The 19,410-nt window shown below is 36.2% G+C and overlaps 1 protein-coding gene across 1 annotated transcript; it reads left to right on the top strand.

Annotated features, from left to right (window-relative positions):
• The first annotated feature begins 268 nt into the window (after window positions 1–268).
• Window positions 269–19,013, top strand: LOC140145047 (glutamate carboxypeptidase 2-like). Its single transcript, XM_072166837.1, has 14 exons — window positions 269–569; window positions 814–907; window positions 1,244–1,342; window positions 1,712–1,797; window positions 3,025–3,147; window positions 3,425–3,507; window positions 4,394–4,457; window positions 4,830–4,897; window positions 6,780–6,874; window positions 7,916–8,006; window positions 15,822–16,083; window positions 17,438–17,522; window positions 18,121–18,213; window positions 18,509–19,013. The coding sequence occupies exons 1-14, from the start codon at window positions 347–349 to the stop codon at window positions 18,693–18,695; spliced, it is 1,653 nt and encodes a 550-aa protein (XP_072022938.1). The 5' UTR covers window positions 269–346; the 3' UTR covers window positions 18,696–19,013.
• Window positions 19,014–19,410: the final 397 nt, after the last annotated feature.

Genomic DNA, 19,410 nt, shown 5'->3' with positions numbered 1-19,410 from the left:
ATTTGCCCAGTTTATACTGTTCACTGCTCAACACCATTTATCAGTTTCTACTGTGCGCAGGTATGAGATTTGGGTGATCTATCATTTCTATTGAAAATCAGTGTCCTGTGACGAAGCGAGCTCGCTTATTTAGCCAGTATTGAAGATTCCGCTCGTACGAAATGAACGCGCGGACAACGTAGAAAATGCACAAAATTATATATAAGAAGTTCGACTGAAGGCCTATGTGCTCTATGACCTCTTGTCACAGGTCAACGACGTTTTGCCGCCAGATCATCAGACGGCCTGAAGATAAAGTGCGATACTGTAGCCTCTCAAAGAAAAGTGAGTCCAGTTGATCAGTTTTATGTTCCAATTTAATATCAATCCAGTTGTCAATACTTTCCAGGCTTTCTATGCTGCTGAATTTGGCGCCAAAGGTATAATCCTGTATTCGGATCCAGCAGACTATGTTATTGATGGTGAACCGGTGTACCCAGATGGCATCTATCTACCAGGCACAGGAACACAAAGAGGAACCCTTTATATTGGTAGTGGTGATCCACAAACTCCTGGTTACCCTTCTACAGGTAGATTGAGTACATAATTTATGAATTTTTAGTAAAAATGTGACCATATTGACCAAAAAGATGTAACTATCATCGAAGGTTGTCACCACTGTGACGAACCCAGCAAACAAAAAATTATCTAGATAATGTGGCCACCGTCCACATTACTTGATATAATCAACAGTTGATCAGACTTTGAACAATCGATGGACATATGTGTATAAGTTGGGTACCCTATAAGTTTGTGCGCACTTTTTAATTCCAGACACGGCGTACAGACATCCAGAGGCAAACCTAACTACCTTACCAACAATACCAGTCTATCCTATTGGTTATGATGATGCATCCGTGTTTCTCAAGTAAGATTCTGAATATAATAGGCTACGTTTTAAATAAACATAACATTAGATACATTACTTTATTTTTAGTATCCCACAATGTTATATAAGAGGCTGTATTATTTTCATGCGCATATCCATATTCGTATGCTACATGTAGTAGATTTCATGAACTGCAAACCAACTCCGTGACCTTGTAAGGCGAAAATCAGACAACTTCATCATTAGGCCTGTGGCATTAATAAAAGAAAATCTCTAGAAAAAAAGGAAAAAGTCTAGTACAGAGTCAAAGTAAATAATGTCATGCACCACTGTAAAGCTTTGCAATATTTTGATCGCTTTATTTCAATATTTCAGACGTATGGCTGGTAACGAAGTCATTGATAGCTGGAAAGGTAATATTTCAGGAATAACATATCGCTACGGTCCGGGTTTTGCAGAACCAGATGACAAAAAGTAAGTGAAAAACAATTTGAAAAAGAAATCAAGAAAAGAGACAAATATTTGACTGGAATTTTTAAAGCTTCAGCATTTTGACCATGTAAAATAAGCAATCATGTAAAACTGGCGGTATTTTTCTACTTTAAAAGGGATAATATGACATTCACATTTTCATGTGACAAATGTACTTATTTATGCATATAATAAATCGAAATAATTATTGAGCTATTACTTCTTTTCAACCATAGTAATGAATACCTCTCAGTTTTGCATACCTCTCTGTTTATACTTGCTTCATATTGTATTACAATCATTTGAATACATGTACATATTCGATATACTTTTATACTTATGAAATACAAAAATGTTGTTTTCTACCATAAGACGAGTCGCAATGAAGATCTTTACTCATAATGAAGTAGCCACTGCTTGGAATGTTTTTGGAATATTAAAAGGAAAAGTTGAACCTGGTAAGATATGGTCATCTGTTTGTATAGATTAAACAACAAGGATAGGACATTTCTAGTGAAGAGCTATGTTCATACAAGGTATTATACATCACACTGCAGGGTTTATTGTTCTATTGTGTCTGATTTGAGCGCTGGAAAATGTTGTCAATCAATATTCACGAGAGTGTACATTCAACGTCCAGTTTTCGAAATTGACTTGTGTTTGGCAGGTGTGAAATACATCTGACTGGGTGTTTTAATTAACGCATAAAGGTGTTAGCATCATTTTCTTCATACAAAGAAAACAAAATATACACACAGCCATGACAGAGAGTCAGAGACTGGTATTTCTCTTGATTGTAAAATGCACACAAGCATGCTTTATCTGGTAATGATTTTATCTCTTTTAAGAGATTAAAATCATGACACAATCACTGACAATTGAATATATGAATACAAAAGCCACCTAAGTCCATACTTTGGCCAAATTGAGTTAAGCATGGGAAATTGTTGCTATACATAGGCCTGTCATATGCATGAAAGAACAACTCAAATTCATTCTCTGTGTCTATTGGGCATGTGAAAAATAGCATGTATGAAAGAATCACCCAATTCCATGATTTGAGTCTTTGATTGAAATCCAGTATGTATAAAAGTCCACTTGTAACACATTCATTGCTAGAGAATGACTTTTGAACAAAAAATGGGTTTAATAAAGGAAAGTGTGTGGTTTATATTACATGGCAGAATGCTTATCAACATTATACATACCTGTGTGCTTTATTTTGTATTATCTTACTAGTGGTAATCTCATTCTAACATTGTTGTCTTTGTATATGATTCAAAAAATTCCAAAATTTAAAATGAACCCCACGAAGTCCCTGAAATGCTAATCGTCATACCTAATACAGGTTAATCCACTCATTTGCACGTAAAACTTACCATATTGACCAGGTAAATCTAACTGAAGGAATTAAAATGATACACGGGTTTTTCTCTCAAAATAACTTCGCATGGACTTAGGTGGCTTTTGTATTCATGTATTCAATTGCAATGGGTGAAAACTAGCACCTAATCATCATGGTCAAATCAAATAATTTATGATAATTGTTTATATGTTTATTTATTGTTTATTGATTGATTGATTGATTAATTAATTAATTGATTGATTGATTAATTGGTTGATTGATTGATTGATTGATTGATTGATTGATTGATTGATTGATTGATCAATGTGTGTATTATTAGATCGTTACGTGATATTTGGCAATCACCGTGATGCCTGGGGCTTCGGAGCTATCGATCCCTCCAGTGGGACAGCAGCGATGTTGGAAGTATCTAAAGCGTTTGGACTCGTGAAATCTAAGCATGGTATCATATCTTTGATCTAGATTAGATGGTTGGAATATACAAAATAATCTACATACATTAATGATTCACTGATAATGATTTACAATAAAATACAAATTCAAAAGCGTTCCTTTATTGTGAAATTGTTTTGTTTTTATTAAAAATGTTTTATCGGCCATGTTAAGATAAGCACTTGTAAGATTACAAGTATTACATATGAAGTGCATACATGTATGGCCTATATAGCATAGGCATACTTTGTGCAATAATATTAACCGCTTATTATGTTGTTAATTAGGATGGCGACCACGACGGACCATAATGTTTGCCAGTTGGGGTGCAGAAGAATTTGGTCTTATAGGATCATGGGAATGGAATGAGGTAATTTATCAAATACTCACCTGTTTTGAAGTTAAGGGGATACTACACCCCTGGCAATTTTTTTGCCTATTTTTGCATTTTTCTCAAAAATTATAGCACATTGGTGACAAGTAAGATATGTATATTATAGGGGCAAGGACTACAACTACTGTACTGAAAATTCAGCAATTCAAAGTAAGTAGTTATTGATTTATTGATCAAATATTGGTTTTCCCTCATTTTTGACTGTAACTCCACAACTGTTGTCTGTGCTGAAATAAAAATTCTAGTGCAGTAGTTGTAGTCCTTGCCCCTATAATATACATATCTTACTTGTCCCCAATGCGCTATAATTTTAAAGAAAATGCAAAAAATAGGCACAAATTTGGGCAGGGGTGTAGTACCCCTTAAGCATAACAGTTTTTCAGTATTGTGAATATTTTATTTTAGCGACAACTCTACATTGAATAAAATGAAACACATTAACAAACAAATACAGTATTTGCAACTTTTCTGTCATTTTGTGGGAACATGTCTCGAATGTTAATCACTATATTCACACATAAGACGTGTCAAATTTGCATAAACCTGCAAAACCTTTACATAAAGACTCTATTTTATAACATCGTGTAAGTTTAACATTAGCACCAGAGATGACAAATACGTGAGGACAATAATAACAATTAATACAAACAGAATAATGTTACTTTGAGTTTATACTGTGTCAAACTGTTTAAGCGCTTTTCTTCCCCCTCCCGTTCTCTCTCTCTCGCCCTCTCCCCTCCCTCCATCTCATTCTTTATCCTCTCTCTCCTCCTCTCTTTCCTTTTGTCCTTCCTCCCTTTATATAATTTATATAACAACATGACTTGTTTAATTAACTGACACAATTTCCTTTAATCTTTAGGAAATTGCCAAAATTCTTAATGAGAGAGCAGTAGCCTATTTAAACATCGATCAAATTGTAGATGGTAAGTAGATGGCAAGATGGTGAGTTGGGGTTCCTCCAGGTAAAATAAGAACTAATAAAATAAAACAAGTGTACTGCAACATATCTGGCAAAGCCTCTGCCGAAGTTTTAATGCATGTAGAATATTCGATGTAACAGTTTGCTGACAAGATTAGTCAAAATGTTCCCCAAATGAGCTTGTAATACATGCATTTAATCGATATGCCAGTCATTCATAACACTGCGATTTTTACTCCAAAACGTCTTTGATTCCTTTAAAAACTTTTGATAATGATGAAGTGAAACAGTAAATACCCGGAAATGCTGCAAGAGCTGACTCAACCAACTGTGGTAATCTACTCTTCTTACCAAAAATCATTATGCTCATTTTCAGGAAGATACGTTGTTAATGCTGAAAGTACACCGAATCTTAAAAAATCCATTTATGCCGCAGCCAAAAAGGTATTATTATATTATATTATTATATATATTACTTTGCACATTGTTTACTCCTGTTAATGTTATTGCTGTTTTATTGCTGTTTGAAAAGTAAAATATAAACCATAGACCATCGAATCATAATGTGTCTATGGAGGAATACAGTAAGCCAAAGAATTGAGGTACCAGTTATGTTCACCCCTTATGTATCTTAAACAAAGACAGGTATGTCATAATTTGAACCAGCAGCTAATAGCTGCATCTTTAAGCACGAATAAGGTCCTAAAAGACCTTATATTCGTTGAAATCGTTCAAGAAATAAAGACGGAACAGATAGAAAGACACAATGTAGTTGAAAATTTTACAGTTGCAGTTCACTGCATTGCATGTCCTATATATTGATTTGTACACAAAGCGTTCTCGAACAAGAAAACTACCGACGTGCTTCCATTGATTAAACATTTTAATGTGTTTAAAAACATTTTAAAACTAGCGCCGTGCTTTCATTGATTTAATACAAAAGTGGAACTTTTGATTTCGATTCTTCCGTATGTTTTAGATCACCGTTTCTTTAATTCTTAACCAATTTCAACAAATGAGGTCTTAAATCAGAGTTAAAGACTAAGTACAGGTATTTGCTGTTTGTTTAAATTTTGACATATTTGTCTTTGTTTAGGTTATACAGGGGTGAACACAACTGGTGCCTTAATTCTTTGGCTTACTGTACATTATGATGTGAGATCAATTTGACAATGACGATCCTCATGCTAGTCATATTCGTTAGGTTTAATTGTTTTGTAATAGGGTTGCTGATTTTTGTAATATTTAAATTGGATATTTTCTTATTCCAAGACCTGCTATACCCCATGTTAAAGTCAAAAGAGACCAAAGGAATGCTAAACATTATGCGCAATCTATGAGATATCTGCACAAAAATATTTTTACATGTAAAAATCATGGGAAAACCTGTTGAATTCTGATTGAGGTAATACAATTAGCACATTACTTAATAATTATTTGAAAGTTTCTTTGAAATTGGTTCATTAATTTTAAGAGGAGAGAACATTTTTCAATCTCGATTCAACAACTCCTCCTATACCTTTGTACAGGAGCCAACCGTTGTTAAACCGTGATGAATCCACACTTTTACTGTAGCGTATACGCGAACGCGAGCGAGACTACGCGTTACGCGAGAGCGCGTAAAATTCGCCATGCCTGGAACCTTTGTGCGTATGCAAGCTTACACGTTGAATTCAGTATTTTTCAGGTAGCGGCTAAACTTTGCCGTTTTATTCTGTAGTTTTATTGCTGATATTAACAGAGAAATCATCAAAGTTCTTGTAAGACTTAGTGACAATGATTAACTGACATTTTCTCCTAAAATAATCGTGAATTATACGATCTTTAGCTTCTTTTCGTTGTTGAAAGGATTCAATCATGTTTCACCGTTGTTCATCACCGTTTTTAAACTCGCGTCCGGCGCGTCTGCGTGGTTTACTTCGTTCGGGCAGCTAAAGCTGCCCTCGCGAAGTAAACCACGCAGACGACGCGGCCGCATCGTTGTTAAACGGTGATGAACAACGGTGAAACATGATTGAATCCCTAAGTGTTGAATGGTAAACTTGGAATGGGACCAGTAACACAAGTGTTGCATCAGGGCTTTGTTTTCAAACCAGTGAGCCGAATCCAATGAAAATTTCACATAAGGTAGAATAATAAACAGGCTCAAATTTTCGTAATATTTTGAGAATTGTAGTATATTACAGCTCCGGGGTACAGCTACCCAAACAGACATTTTATTAGGACGACATATACAAAAACAAAGACAAAGAACTCTTGTGTGATATTACAAACTACCAATTATAATAATGAAAGTGACATCATTTGTCAATAATTTGTTATGAAGGTCAAAGATCCTGCGCCATCGGGTGATCGTCAGACGGTGTACGACACTTGGAAAGCGAGATGCCGAGACGGTACCAATCCAGATGGTACGCCTGTGTAAGATTCAACATTTAATCTATTCAATTAATACTTATTTATTTAATTATCTAATTATTTAACAAGTTGAATGTTCAAATACTGATCCCCATACCCATGATACTACATGTATCGTGATATATTATAATAGGTCTACATGGAAACATCGCTCATTCTTGGGTTTTTCTCCTCAAACTACAAAAGAATAGCTCAGCGATACTCAAATCTGGTAGCGATTCTAGAGTTTTGCATCCCATTCCTAAGAATAAGCAACTGTTCAGAATATTGATCAGTAACATTTCACCTCCTCTCAGTCAGATTTTGAGTCCAAGTTTGCATTACATTCCTGAGTACACTGATGTGATATTTAGTCCACATGAAATATTCGTGCGACCTGTGTAGTATCAATTTTGTGCACATAAAATACGGAAAGGTTTTAACACCCCTGTGGTAAATTTGTGACTATTTTTGCATTTTTCTCAAAAAATAAAAATACACTGGTAACAAAAGTTACGTATATTATTGGGGCAAGTAATCTAATTACTACACTGAAATTTCAGTGACTCAAGACAAGCGGTTCAGTATATATGATCGGAAATGAGGTACATCCTAGCGGTACCTTATTTCTTATCATAAATAACGAACCGCTTGTCTTGGGTCACTGAAATTCCACTGTAGTAATTGGATTCCTTGCCCCTATAATATACATAACTTTTGTTACCACTGTGTTATTAGTTCTTGAGAAAAATGCAAAAATAGACACAAATTTATCGAGGGGTGTAGTACCCCCTTAAGGATAACAAAAGGCTCCGAAATCCTGTGTAGAGCGTAAAACTGTCTGATTTACATAACAAGGTACAGCATTTGAGAGCCAACGCCCTTTATAGCAAGGTGTCATGAGTGCTCATGAATATACTGGCAGTTAGGGGCTAGGTTTCGCCCACTGAGTGTGCTTCCGTCTTTCTATAGTTGTTCACGAATGTGACAAAAAACAAACAAACTATGTAATTGAACGATATGCCGATATTAATATTGTAAATGATTACTGTTACTTCGTTTCAGAGTTAACACACTTGGTTCAGGGAGCGATTATGGACCTTTTGTACAAGTAAATGGGATTTCAGCTATGGATTTTCGCTATATCGCCGACTACGTGAGTGTGTAATAAGCAGAATAGAATAAACTATAAATAATCCAATAATCAAACAATGAATTACATACTCGCATAACGCATAACATGCACACACAGGCAGACCCTGAAACAAATCTGGGTCCCTGAATCATTACTACATACATTACTGGTCGATCACGATAGGATTTCGGTTCTTAATACTTAGAAACTTTTCTCATGAGCGTTTAGATCTTGTTTGAGCCCTCTCTAGCTTTGATTCTTCAAGCTACTTTGGGTCCAACCTTCATGTAATTATTTTGGTATGCTAATCCTAAGCCTAACTCTAAACCTAACCCTAATCCTAACCCTAACCCTAACTCTGACCCTAATCATAACCCTAAACTAACCCTAACCAATTAATAAGCCTCCGTGTATGACCGCCTGCCGAATTCGAACTTTAAACCCTAGCTCTATTGGGTAGCTGTGTGACTGAAATCAAGTTTGTGAGAAATAAGAAAAGTTAAACAACTAGGAATGGTGTTGTTTACATACAGTAATTGACAGCCCCCACACGCACACACCCCTGAGACACACTCCCACACTTGGTATTTATCAGTGATTTTAAAACCAGCTTTTTCATATGCGGAAAGATTGAAAACAAGTATTCCTGAAAAAAATTGGTGTCAGTTCCAATTTACAATGTAATTATTATTTGAATGTAATGTTAAAGAGAAGTTTTGCACTGTAGCGCTGACAAGAACATGAGTGGTAGTTCATATATCATTAAATAGGCCCACATGTTTTGGCGCAACGTCAGCCTTCTATACTTCAAATCTTTTCAGAGGGCGCACCACCAAATCACTCCACGATTTATGTAGGCCTACCAGTGAAATTCGGTTAAAATAGTCCACCGCTTATTTGAGCTTGTTGCGGCTTTATTTTCAAGATAATTGTCAAAATTCGCCCGTTTTCAGCTCATTTGCTTCTGGCAAGTGTCTACATGAAGGAATCTGAGAAAAAATCCCAATATTTTATTTCAGAGGTGAAGTGTTGGCGCACATTTGAACAACGTCCGGTTTCAAAAATGAGTGATTTTTTAGGGTTAAATTTGAAATGGAGCCTTGATCTTTGGTTCGAGTTGTATTTTTTCCTGAATGTATTTTATGCTTTCTCTCCCCACCAGCTCCAAGTACAGATAAAATACAAAAAGCTGAAAAAAAAAAAAAAAAAAAAAAAAAAAGATGTGGACACCGTCGGCTTCCCCGTGTATTATCCGCCGGTGCCATTATCACGTGACTGTAGAAAATGCTACTGCCACCAGATATAGGCTAATTAAAAACGCGTATTACTATAAAGACTTATGTTTGAAAGCTGTCCTCAGATTGATGCGTGAAGTTTCCAGTCCATCACACTACGTGCTCCTAAATATTAGTCCATGTCGATATTATCAAGACAGAGATTGCGTCTGATGACGTCATCTGTCAAAGTCGTTGATGATGACCCAGCTTATAGTAATTTTGCACCTTCAAACCGTACAAACCATCTCAAAAGTTAGGTCTTTATAGTAGGAAACTTTCTTTAGCGGGGGCACCATGTCAACAATGCCTAGAAAAGTTGCTTTTTGCCTTGTAAAAGTACGTAATTTTTCGGCATTTCCGGGTATCAGCATGGAAGCAGTTCGATTCGGCCCAAACCAATTCGTCCACAGTTGACTTGGCCATATGCCAATTCATGCATTGGCCCCAAGCTAAGTCAGCCACAAACCAATTCGATATTGACCAAAAGGGATAAACGATTTAATATGTTAATGGATATATGTGACCGTCCATCACGAAACAGCTGTAAAGTCGGCTGGCGGTCAATTTTGTTTTATTTCGTGTTTAGAAAATATATCATAAGCTTTAAAATGAAAAATCATTTGACTCCAAACGATATCCAGAAGTAAAAACAAGGGGTTAAGTGCACAACGTACAAACAAGGGACTATATCTCATTAACCGATGATCCTACAGATATGCGACCACTGACTTTTCTGTTCCTTTTTGACATATGGCACGACTCTCTAAGATATTTGGTTAAAAATTTAAAAAAGTGACTATATCTTATTAACCAATGATCCTACAGATATGCGACCACTGACATTTTTTGTTCCTTATGACCAAGGGAAAAGTTTGACATATCTCACGACTCTGTAGGAAATGATGTACATCATCATCATCATACATCATCATTTTATTTTCATACAAATCGACATACAAAATATATGTAAAAGACACAAGATTTGAATGAGGAGATGCTCAAAAGGCCTGAAGCGAGCACCCCCTTACACTGCCTTAAGTTACAACATACAATTACACAAAGCTAACTAATAAAAGAAAGAGGAGAAGAACATGCAAAGAAAGAAGCAATATAAATATTTATAACATTTCATATAGACATTCCACAGTTCACAGAAGAAATTGATAGTTGGGGTGGAGATGGGTGGGGATGGGTGAGGTCATTAAATAATGCCTAAATATTAGATGTAATTTTTTATTAGACTTTTCTTTATTTGTAACTTAAACTGGTTTACTGATTTTGCCATCTTTATATATTTATCAGTAATATTCCATTTCCTAGGACCGGCAGCTCACCGGAAGCCCGTGTTGTGTGGGCCACAATAACTGCGGACTCTTTAGGATATTTGGTTTAAAAGATAGAGGGTTAAGGGTAGACGAGGTATTGTTGGTCGAAGCAACCTAAAAATCGATTTTTATTATCCAGATCAATATATTATTGAAACTTAACACTTTGATGTTTTGTAAAAGTTAGTTCTACAAATCGTATACTTTGCAAACTTGCTTAATTGTTGTTAATGAGTTATGTACGTTTTACAAAAGTGTTGTTGTTTCAGCCCTCTTTACAACGTAACTCAAGAACCGCAGCACCTATAAAAGTATATCTGTGATATTTAAATTCTTCTACACGCTCGCTATGAATTGAGCAATGCAGTTTTTGCCAAAGCTCACTACCATTCGTAAGATGCTGTGAACTACCAAATCACAACAGCTTAAAATAATTAATAACCTTAAGTGCACAAAGTACAACGAATTGGTTTGTGACCGAATGCAAGACATCAAGGCATCTAAATATACAGATTTGGTGTAAAAACAACGGTTATGGAGAAAATCACGAAATAGTTAAATTTGGCCAACTTTTTTGTACATCAATATACAGGGTTCGAATTAGCATGTGGGCGAATTGGTTTGGGGCTGAATTGACGAATAGTATTGATATCGATATTGATATTTTTACCCACGTGATATTTCGATATGATGATTCGAATTGTCACGTGATCGTCAAACCTGTACTAAAGGTGTCAGTTCTGCAGGAACTGACACAAAAAAATGAGTTGAATATGCAGCGTAACTTATTATCATTATTATTATACAAAAATAACGTAAAAAAAGAAAAGAAAACCGCCTAGACGTTGATCTACAAGCCTCAGCTCACTTTATATATTCTCGCTGACTACTACGGCCCCATATCATTCCACAAACCATTAAACATCAACACAGGAACTTGCAGTTAAAGCCATATTATAACATTTGCTGAGGAGAACGCCCTCAAAAAAAATTTAAATTCAGGTTTTTACACGATTGTAATGTACTTTAGTAAACAAAGATTCTCTCAAAAATCAAGACTTTAGGTGCTGTAGTTTAGTCAAAATCCGAGATTTTGAATAAACCGCCTGAATCAGCGTTTTATTATTACGATACAGTACTACGTACACGGCGCGCGGGACAAACACACACACACCGGAGGGTCGTACCATATTACAAACGCCGGAGTAACATTCATTGGCGCTAGTTGTAAATTCCTATTTTCTTTGCTTTGCCTCACTTGTTCGGCTCAAAATTAAAAGGGGACATATTTGACAGTAAATGCTAATATTTTATTGAAAATGAATTAGGGGTTCATTCATAGGATTGAGGGCATGATCGCTGTTTATGCCCGAGGCGTGAGCCGAGGGCATAAATCAACGATCATGCCCGAAATCCTATGAATGAACCCCGTTCATACATATCCAACATTCTGAACATTGTTAGCAATCCAAAACAAATGAAAATAATAAGGTTTACAACAAGTTTAAATAACATTTTCATACTGTTTTCCTTCAAAAATTGGGAGAAAATGAGTAGGCCTACTTGCAGGAAGCAGCTCGTGAGGTCAACGGCCGGGAGTCAACGTGTTCATCTCTTGCGCTCCGCGTGTGATGGGCGCGGTGACATGCGAGTGTACGCAACACGCGCATGAACGGAACTTTACTCTCACGGGGTATTCTGAGATTCGCATGGTAAAACTGGTAAATACGGATGCCGCAACGAAATGATACATTTAGAGAATAAACGATAGGAATTTTTATTTTGCCTATCCTCTACCTATGATAGACGACAGGCAGGTCCAATATTTTTATCGTAGTGGATACCGGCTGCGCCGGCATCCACTACTCAATAATCGTTTATTCTCATTCTTAGTCAGTTAAATATTATTTTAATAAGTGTTAACTATTTTTTAAAGCAAAAATTCAGTTACCGTCATACAAACTCCCCTTTTTCTAAAATGAACGAAACTTGTTTACAACTTCACATCTTTTGTTGCGCGTACTGCTAGCGCGTGCGAGTATTCCGCATTGCGTCTACGCCTCAACGCGTATGTGATAAACCTGTTTCTTTATTTTCTCTGCATGCTATTCTATAAAACATACAATACCCTAAAAAGTGTATCTATGATTTTCTAGTCTATATAACTATATGACCACCTTGCGCTATCTTCTATACATTAGGAACAGTGGCGTAGCTGCCGGGGGGGATGGGGGCGATCGCCCCCTGGAAAATATTGCCTATTTGGGCCCCCGCCCCCTAGTACAAGGAAAAAAGAGGAAAAAGGAGAGAGAGAGAGAGAGAGAGGAAAAAGAGATAAGAGAGAGGGGGGAGAGAGGAAGAGGAGGAAAGAGAGATAGGGCCTATTAGTATCCATACGATATGCAATACCATACGATTATTATCAATAAGCCTGGCAAAAAAATCCCAGCTATGCCGCTGATTGGGCACAGGTATATAATAAATAACGTTATTCGTAGTCTTGTCGATTTATTCTTTCACGTCTTTTTACACCCTTTTACACTTGATAAATAGCCACAGCTTGTGCAAAACCCCCACACAATCCGTTCTGAAATGCTTATTGACTGAGCCATATATAATAGCATTTGCTGCGTGATTAATGGCGAAAAATATCTGAAACAACACATTGATCCAAATGTCCCTGTTACTCATCATCAAGATCTGCTGTTGAGGACTTTCATACCAGAAAGCAGAGGAAATACCGATAAAGGCTGGGGGTATCCAAGATACAAACATCACTGATGTCACTATGATGAGCATCAGTGTTGTTCTGTTATGGTAAGGAGGGACATTCTGCTTTCGTTTCACGACGCTAGACTGAACCAATCCATTACCTTCATTGAATGTTTCAGTAAAGCTTTGTCCTTCGATCCCTCTGGAAATGGTGCTTACGGTATTGCTTGAATAAGCCGGCAAAATGTTTATTCTACGCTCACTGGTCGGAGTTGCGTTCATTTCAGCGCGAATACGTGCCTGGTTTCTTACAATACGGTAAAGTTTGAAGTAAAGGATACCAACCGCAAAACATATGCAGAGCATGACGAAATATTTAAGCAATGTGATGATCTTCCCAGTAAGATCAGATGGTTCAGCACTGCAAACATTGAATGAAAAAGATGGTGAAACATGTACTTCAATCATACCTGCAGTTACAAACGTCGGTATTGTTATAATGCAACTGAGGATTAAACATATTGGCACTATCTTTTTGAGGTCATTTACTTTCACGACTTTTTGATGCGGTTGACTAATTGCGAAGTATCGATCTATAGCAATCACGGCGCTTAAAACAAAAGAAAGATGAATTCCATAAGCTGTGGTATAATGTTTGAATAAGCAAAACGCAATGCTCCCGTTTACTCCATTCAAAAAATCGACAATGAGGACTGTCAACAAAAGGCAAGCAAAGAGATCAGTCAGGGCAAGTGCCAGAATGAGTATGTGTGCTGTCGATTTCTTCCGTTTTCTGGTGTACACCAGTATGATGAAAATGTTACCAGGTACACCAAGTAATATGAAACAAGATAGGATAGATACGATGCAGGTTTGTAATATGGCCATGTTCGACTGCGTGAAAATGTCAAGTTAAATATTCTCCAAACGAAACGTCCCTCTTAGTCCAGACCAAGGCGATACAGGACTATTATTGTTGAAGAGCAATTTGTTTTCAAAATGTCAACGATAAACAGTGCATAGTAACTATGATTTGTTTCATTGCGATTGGGAGTTATTTGTATGTTTGTACAGGTCTTTTTCTTTACTCCAATTAGAGAAATACGATTTTCCGAAGAGAATTACTTTAACTTTAATAGCAGCGCTGTTGATAGGATCGCTTTGATCATGTTGATCCGGGCTTTGGTCAGGGTTTTATAGTTTAGCTTTGAGTTTATGAAAATAAATTTAATTTGAGTTGATTTAAAGGCGAATATGAAAACAAATTAAACATGAATTGTACAGACATTTGCCTCTATTTAGTCATTCACAAACTTCCTGCACAATGTTATCCTTTTGCGTAACAACTGAGCGAAACACGCATAGTACATCTTTAATTCAATTAGTTTTACCATCTTCACTATTTTTGTACACATTTACAATATCATGTATAAAGTCATCTTCTAGTTTCAAAGACGCCTTAGTTTTGTTTGCCACAGCCTTTCAGTGCTGTAAAGCTGAATTTATACTCGATCGCTTTTGCAGAAAAGCGATTCTCACGCATGCTCAGTGTTTACTTACATTTCCAGAGCGTCAAGCCGATCAATCAATTCAAATCGCTGAGGCAAAAACGACGTCGCTTTTGCAAGTTGAAGAAATCTGAACTTCCCAGCGATATCGCTTGACACGTGAATGCGTCTACCAATTATATACAACCAACTGGATCTATTATTTTGCTAATTAATTTACCTTTCTCGATTATTAATTTTTGGTGATGAATTTATTCATAGCAATAATCATTGACAGCAACTGATGTTTTAAAAATGTATTTTGTGGCATTTAGAATATTTTAATTGTCGTCTGCAATCGCTATCTCCGTAATAAGTATAAATGCAAAAGCGACGGGCGATGCATCGCAAAATTCGGCGATTGCCCATCGCTTTCCAAAAGCGTTTCATCGCAATCGCTCGGCGATCGAGTATAAATTCAGCTTAAGACAGTAAATTGAATTTGCTTTTACGAAAGAATCAACATAACTCATGCGATTGCAATCAAATCAAATTAGTCTAGCCGAACTTCGGCTGGGCTATTGTATTTCAGCAATTTCTTTTTCTTATAAGATGGCGGCCAACACCTTATCTTGTGATCCTCTAAACTTTCTCTCTTCCTAAATTATGGCAATCTGTAAGGTCTCAGTTTAAATCTCAATATGTTTGAAATAATGGTCTCAGAATGCATTGGGGGCAAAACCTCATGCTTCCAAACATATGGTCAGGTATTGTGCTATGAAGGTTATTTTACTATGCCACTGGGAATGAGAAATGTTGGCTCACAATATTGACTTCCTTTCTTTTTGTAACAATTCTTTAAAATTCAATTGAACGAACTGCTCTCTGCACCAGTTAGGAGATTTCAGCTAATCTCCATTTGTTGTCAATGAAACAACCAATCTGACATAAGATGACGGCAGAATATTTGTCTGCTCCAGAATGAAAATGTGAATAATCATAGGTAACATGTTTTTGTTCGTTTTTAATTGCTAGAATACTTCTCCCCAGGGATCGTCATATCCAACGTACCACTCTGTCTACGATACATTCTACCTAGTAGATACCTACTATGACCCTGGATACATTTATTACCTCGCCGGTGCGCAGGTCATGGCAGAGTTAGCAAGAGACTTGGCGGATTCATTGATCTTACCTTTGGATGCCAGCGACTACGCCGCAGCCGTGAAGGGTTATTTTGAACAGTTGAGGGATGGAGACATTGGACAGAGGATGCTCCAAGAAGGACTATCATTTGGTTTGTTAATTAGATGAGGTGTTCTTATATTGGGTGAAATGTACTTACTGTATGAATTGAAATGTACGTACTGAATGAATTGGCAGAGATGTTATCAAGTCTTCATGGTAGTCCTAAACAGAGATGCTTTAAAAGATCTTTTTACCCTTCGACTTTTGTTTTTATTAATTCCACGTCTATTTAGGGAGGACAGTTTTTATGGTCTACTTAGCTCAGCAATGCTTTGCTGTCTTCGATAATGGCGTTCGATAGGAACAAGCGAACAGTATACGAGTTTGCTGATATCTATCGGAGCGCTCAGCAGAGCAGCAGGATTATAAACACGGTCGATGGTAAAACCATAATCAATTTCCTTTGTGTTCAGTAAGTACATAACGACCCACTCATCACCTTCTCAAGTGGTCATTAAATAAGCATGTCTGGGGTCATGTCTCCGGTCAATAGAAAGTCAATAATGTGTGTATTAGTTTATGTTTACACAAAGTGGTGTAATTTGGTTTCAAGTGGGTGTTAATTCAAGCATGGTCGTAAAATTGATTCTATCGATATTTTGGTCAACGCGTGGTATCGGAGCATAGTGTACAATTGAGCGGAGTCTGACAGAGTTTGCTACAGGCTTTTATGGGTTTGGGCTTCGATAAAAGCCAGGTACCTCTCCGATACAATGCGCTATCGAAGACAGCAGAGCATTGCTGAGCTAAGTAGACCATAAAAACTGTCCTCCCTTAGATTAACTTGTATTTTTGCAAGATCTTATTACAAGGAGGCTCATATGTTGGGAACCCCCTGGGATCGTGAGAATGAAGTCAACAATTGTTTTGATATGTCTAGCAAAAGTTATTTAAAACGTGCATGGTCTTTCAAATCCTCTGTCTTGAAGAATATTTAATGTACATTAATTGTCATGTCATGCCAGTATGTAATTTAAGTTTATATTTTCATTATTCTATATTTTGTTTTAGTTCCTGCTAACGACCCATTTCAAGCCAACTTGGGTTAAGACAGACAGTTTATTTTGCTTTTGTATTAATGCCACAATGTATTTTCATTTGTCTTTTTAATTTGTTTCTTGTATATAATGTTGGTTTTGAACGCACCGCTGATTAGGCGTGTGCCACTGATACAAAAGTGTATGTTCCAATAAATAAATAATTAAATAAATAAACATTCTACACTAAGCAGTGGTTCTATTTCATAGTTAGGTCTAGAGATCAATATTTGCTTAAGTCAATTATATTCTCCATTTAATACGGGTGAACGAGGTTCATGCTCTCTTTTCCCAAATCGCTAACATGTCCAAGATTATTTCAAATCTATTCAAGTGCATGTTGTTTTCTATCATTTTTCGTACTAGCTGGTATGGGGTCTGCTGTAGATAACTTTACCAGAGAAGCAGAAGATTTTCACCGAAGATTGGATGAAGAATTGGACCTCAAAAAGTATGTTGCCCTAAGAATATATGATGTAATTAAGCAAAATCAGTCGGAAGTCGGAAATGTTGATTTTGAGATATAGCCAAACAAAGGAAGTATTTCCTTTTGTATCCTATTGTAGTTTTGAACTGATTGTCCAAAATTAATGGGGTTTTCTGCAAAATGTAGCTTCGCAAAGTGCTGTTTACAAACCTAAAAGAAACTGAAAATTGAAGATGTTCGACTTCAGCATGTTCAGACTGATTTTGCTTGATCACATTTTGAGTAAATTGCTTTTCATCTTTCATTTTGGTGCTGTTTTAAGCAAACAAATATGGTGTCATGTCATGCAGATAAACGAATTGTAAGCTGAACATTTTGCATACAATTGTACGTTTTGACCAAAAATAAAGGGTTTTGTGAACAGTGGCCGTAAAGAAGTGTAGCATGACGAACTGTGGGCGTGTTTAATAAAGAGCTGGGGGAAATGAAAAGAGAAATGCCAGAATGAGTGCCCATTTTACTGTCCCAATATCATTATTGTGTATACCCAGATGTCTACCGTAGCCACAGAATAAATATTTTGGATAGTTGATGATAATCATTTCTTCCTAATCTATTTTAGTGTACTTCAAGTGCGAACATACAATGATCAGCTTCAGAAATTGGAGCGTGCCTTTATAGATCCATTGGGCTTACCGGATAGGCCACTTATAAGGTAGGAACTGACAAGTTTGAATAATTATACGTCTTTAAAAAGCAACGAAAAAACACACCAAACAACCAAGTAAACAAATAAACAAACAAATAAACGAACAGACGAAACGTCACAAATGTGATTTGAAGTTGCAAATTTGATATAGAAAATATGATTTGTGGAAGGCTAGTGTTGAAACTTTTTACAAACGATAGCCGAAATGATTTGGTTCAGAATATCAATCTTTTCTATCATAATTATGTAATCAGAATCTGTTCTATTTTACTAATTTAATTTCTATTTTTTGTTATAATAGGCACGTAGTACTCGCACCAAGCAGCAAAGATAGCTATGCGAGTGAAAAATTTCCAGGAATTGTAGACGCCATGTTTGATATTGATAATAACCCAGACCCTAATAAATGGGAGCTTGTAAAGCAACAATTGGCTGTGGCTACCTTTATCATCCAATCAGCGGCAAGCACTCTCATGGAAGTCGCATAATATTTATCACCGATTAAAGTTGAAACGAATTCAGATCGGTATACGATATTGCGATATACGATATTGCGGTATACGATATCGGTATACGATATTGCGGTATACGATATCGGTATACCGCAAGCTGTAACTGTCATATTTTACGATATTGCGATATACGATATTGCGGTATACGATATCGGTATACGAGATCGGTATTCGGTATTTCGTATATTGCTTAAGGGATCTAAAATGAGCGTTTATTGCGTTTCGACAGTATTTTTTGTGGGACATGAGAGCACCTCAGACCTATCGAATTGCATTCTGAATACGAAGCATGTCTTTCTGATATCAAATAATTTTCAATTTTTGAAAATCACAATATAATACAAATTTTATGACAAATTAAAAAAAATTGATATTTTTCAAATTTTTGACATATAACAGTCCTCGAAGTAAATTATATAAATCTAATGATATATTCTTAAAGTGTATGTAGCAGGGAGGAAAAGCCGACTGTCAATTAAAAATTTTACCTTTCATATTGAAGATATGGATTTTTTTTCCCAAAAAGACCTAATTTTTGTTGTTGTTTTGGGAAAAAAAATCCATATCTTCAATACGAAAGGTCAAAATTTTCAATTGATCGTCGGCTTTTCATCCCACCTACATACACTTTAAGTATAAATCATCAGATTTATAAAGTTTACTTCAAGTACTGTTAAATATCAAAAATATC

Source organism: Amphiura filiformis, unplaced genomic scaffold (genome assembly GCF_039555335.1).
Source record: "Amphiura filiformis unplaced genomic scaffold, Afil_fr2py scaffold_121, whole genome shotgun sequence".
Taxonomy (NCBI): domain Eukaryota; kingdom Metazoa; phylum Echinodermata; class Ophiuroidea; order Amphilepidida; family Amphiuridae; genus Amphiura; species Amphiura filiformis.
The sequence above is the reverse complement of the archived record's forward strand: the minus strand, read 5'-3'. Positions and strand labels throughout refer to the sequence as shown.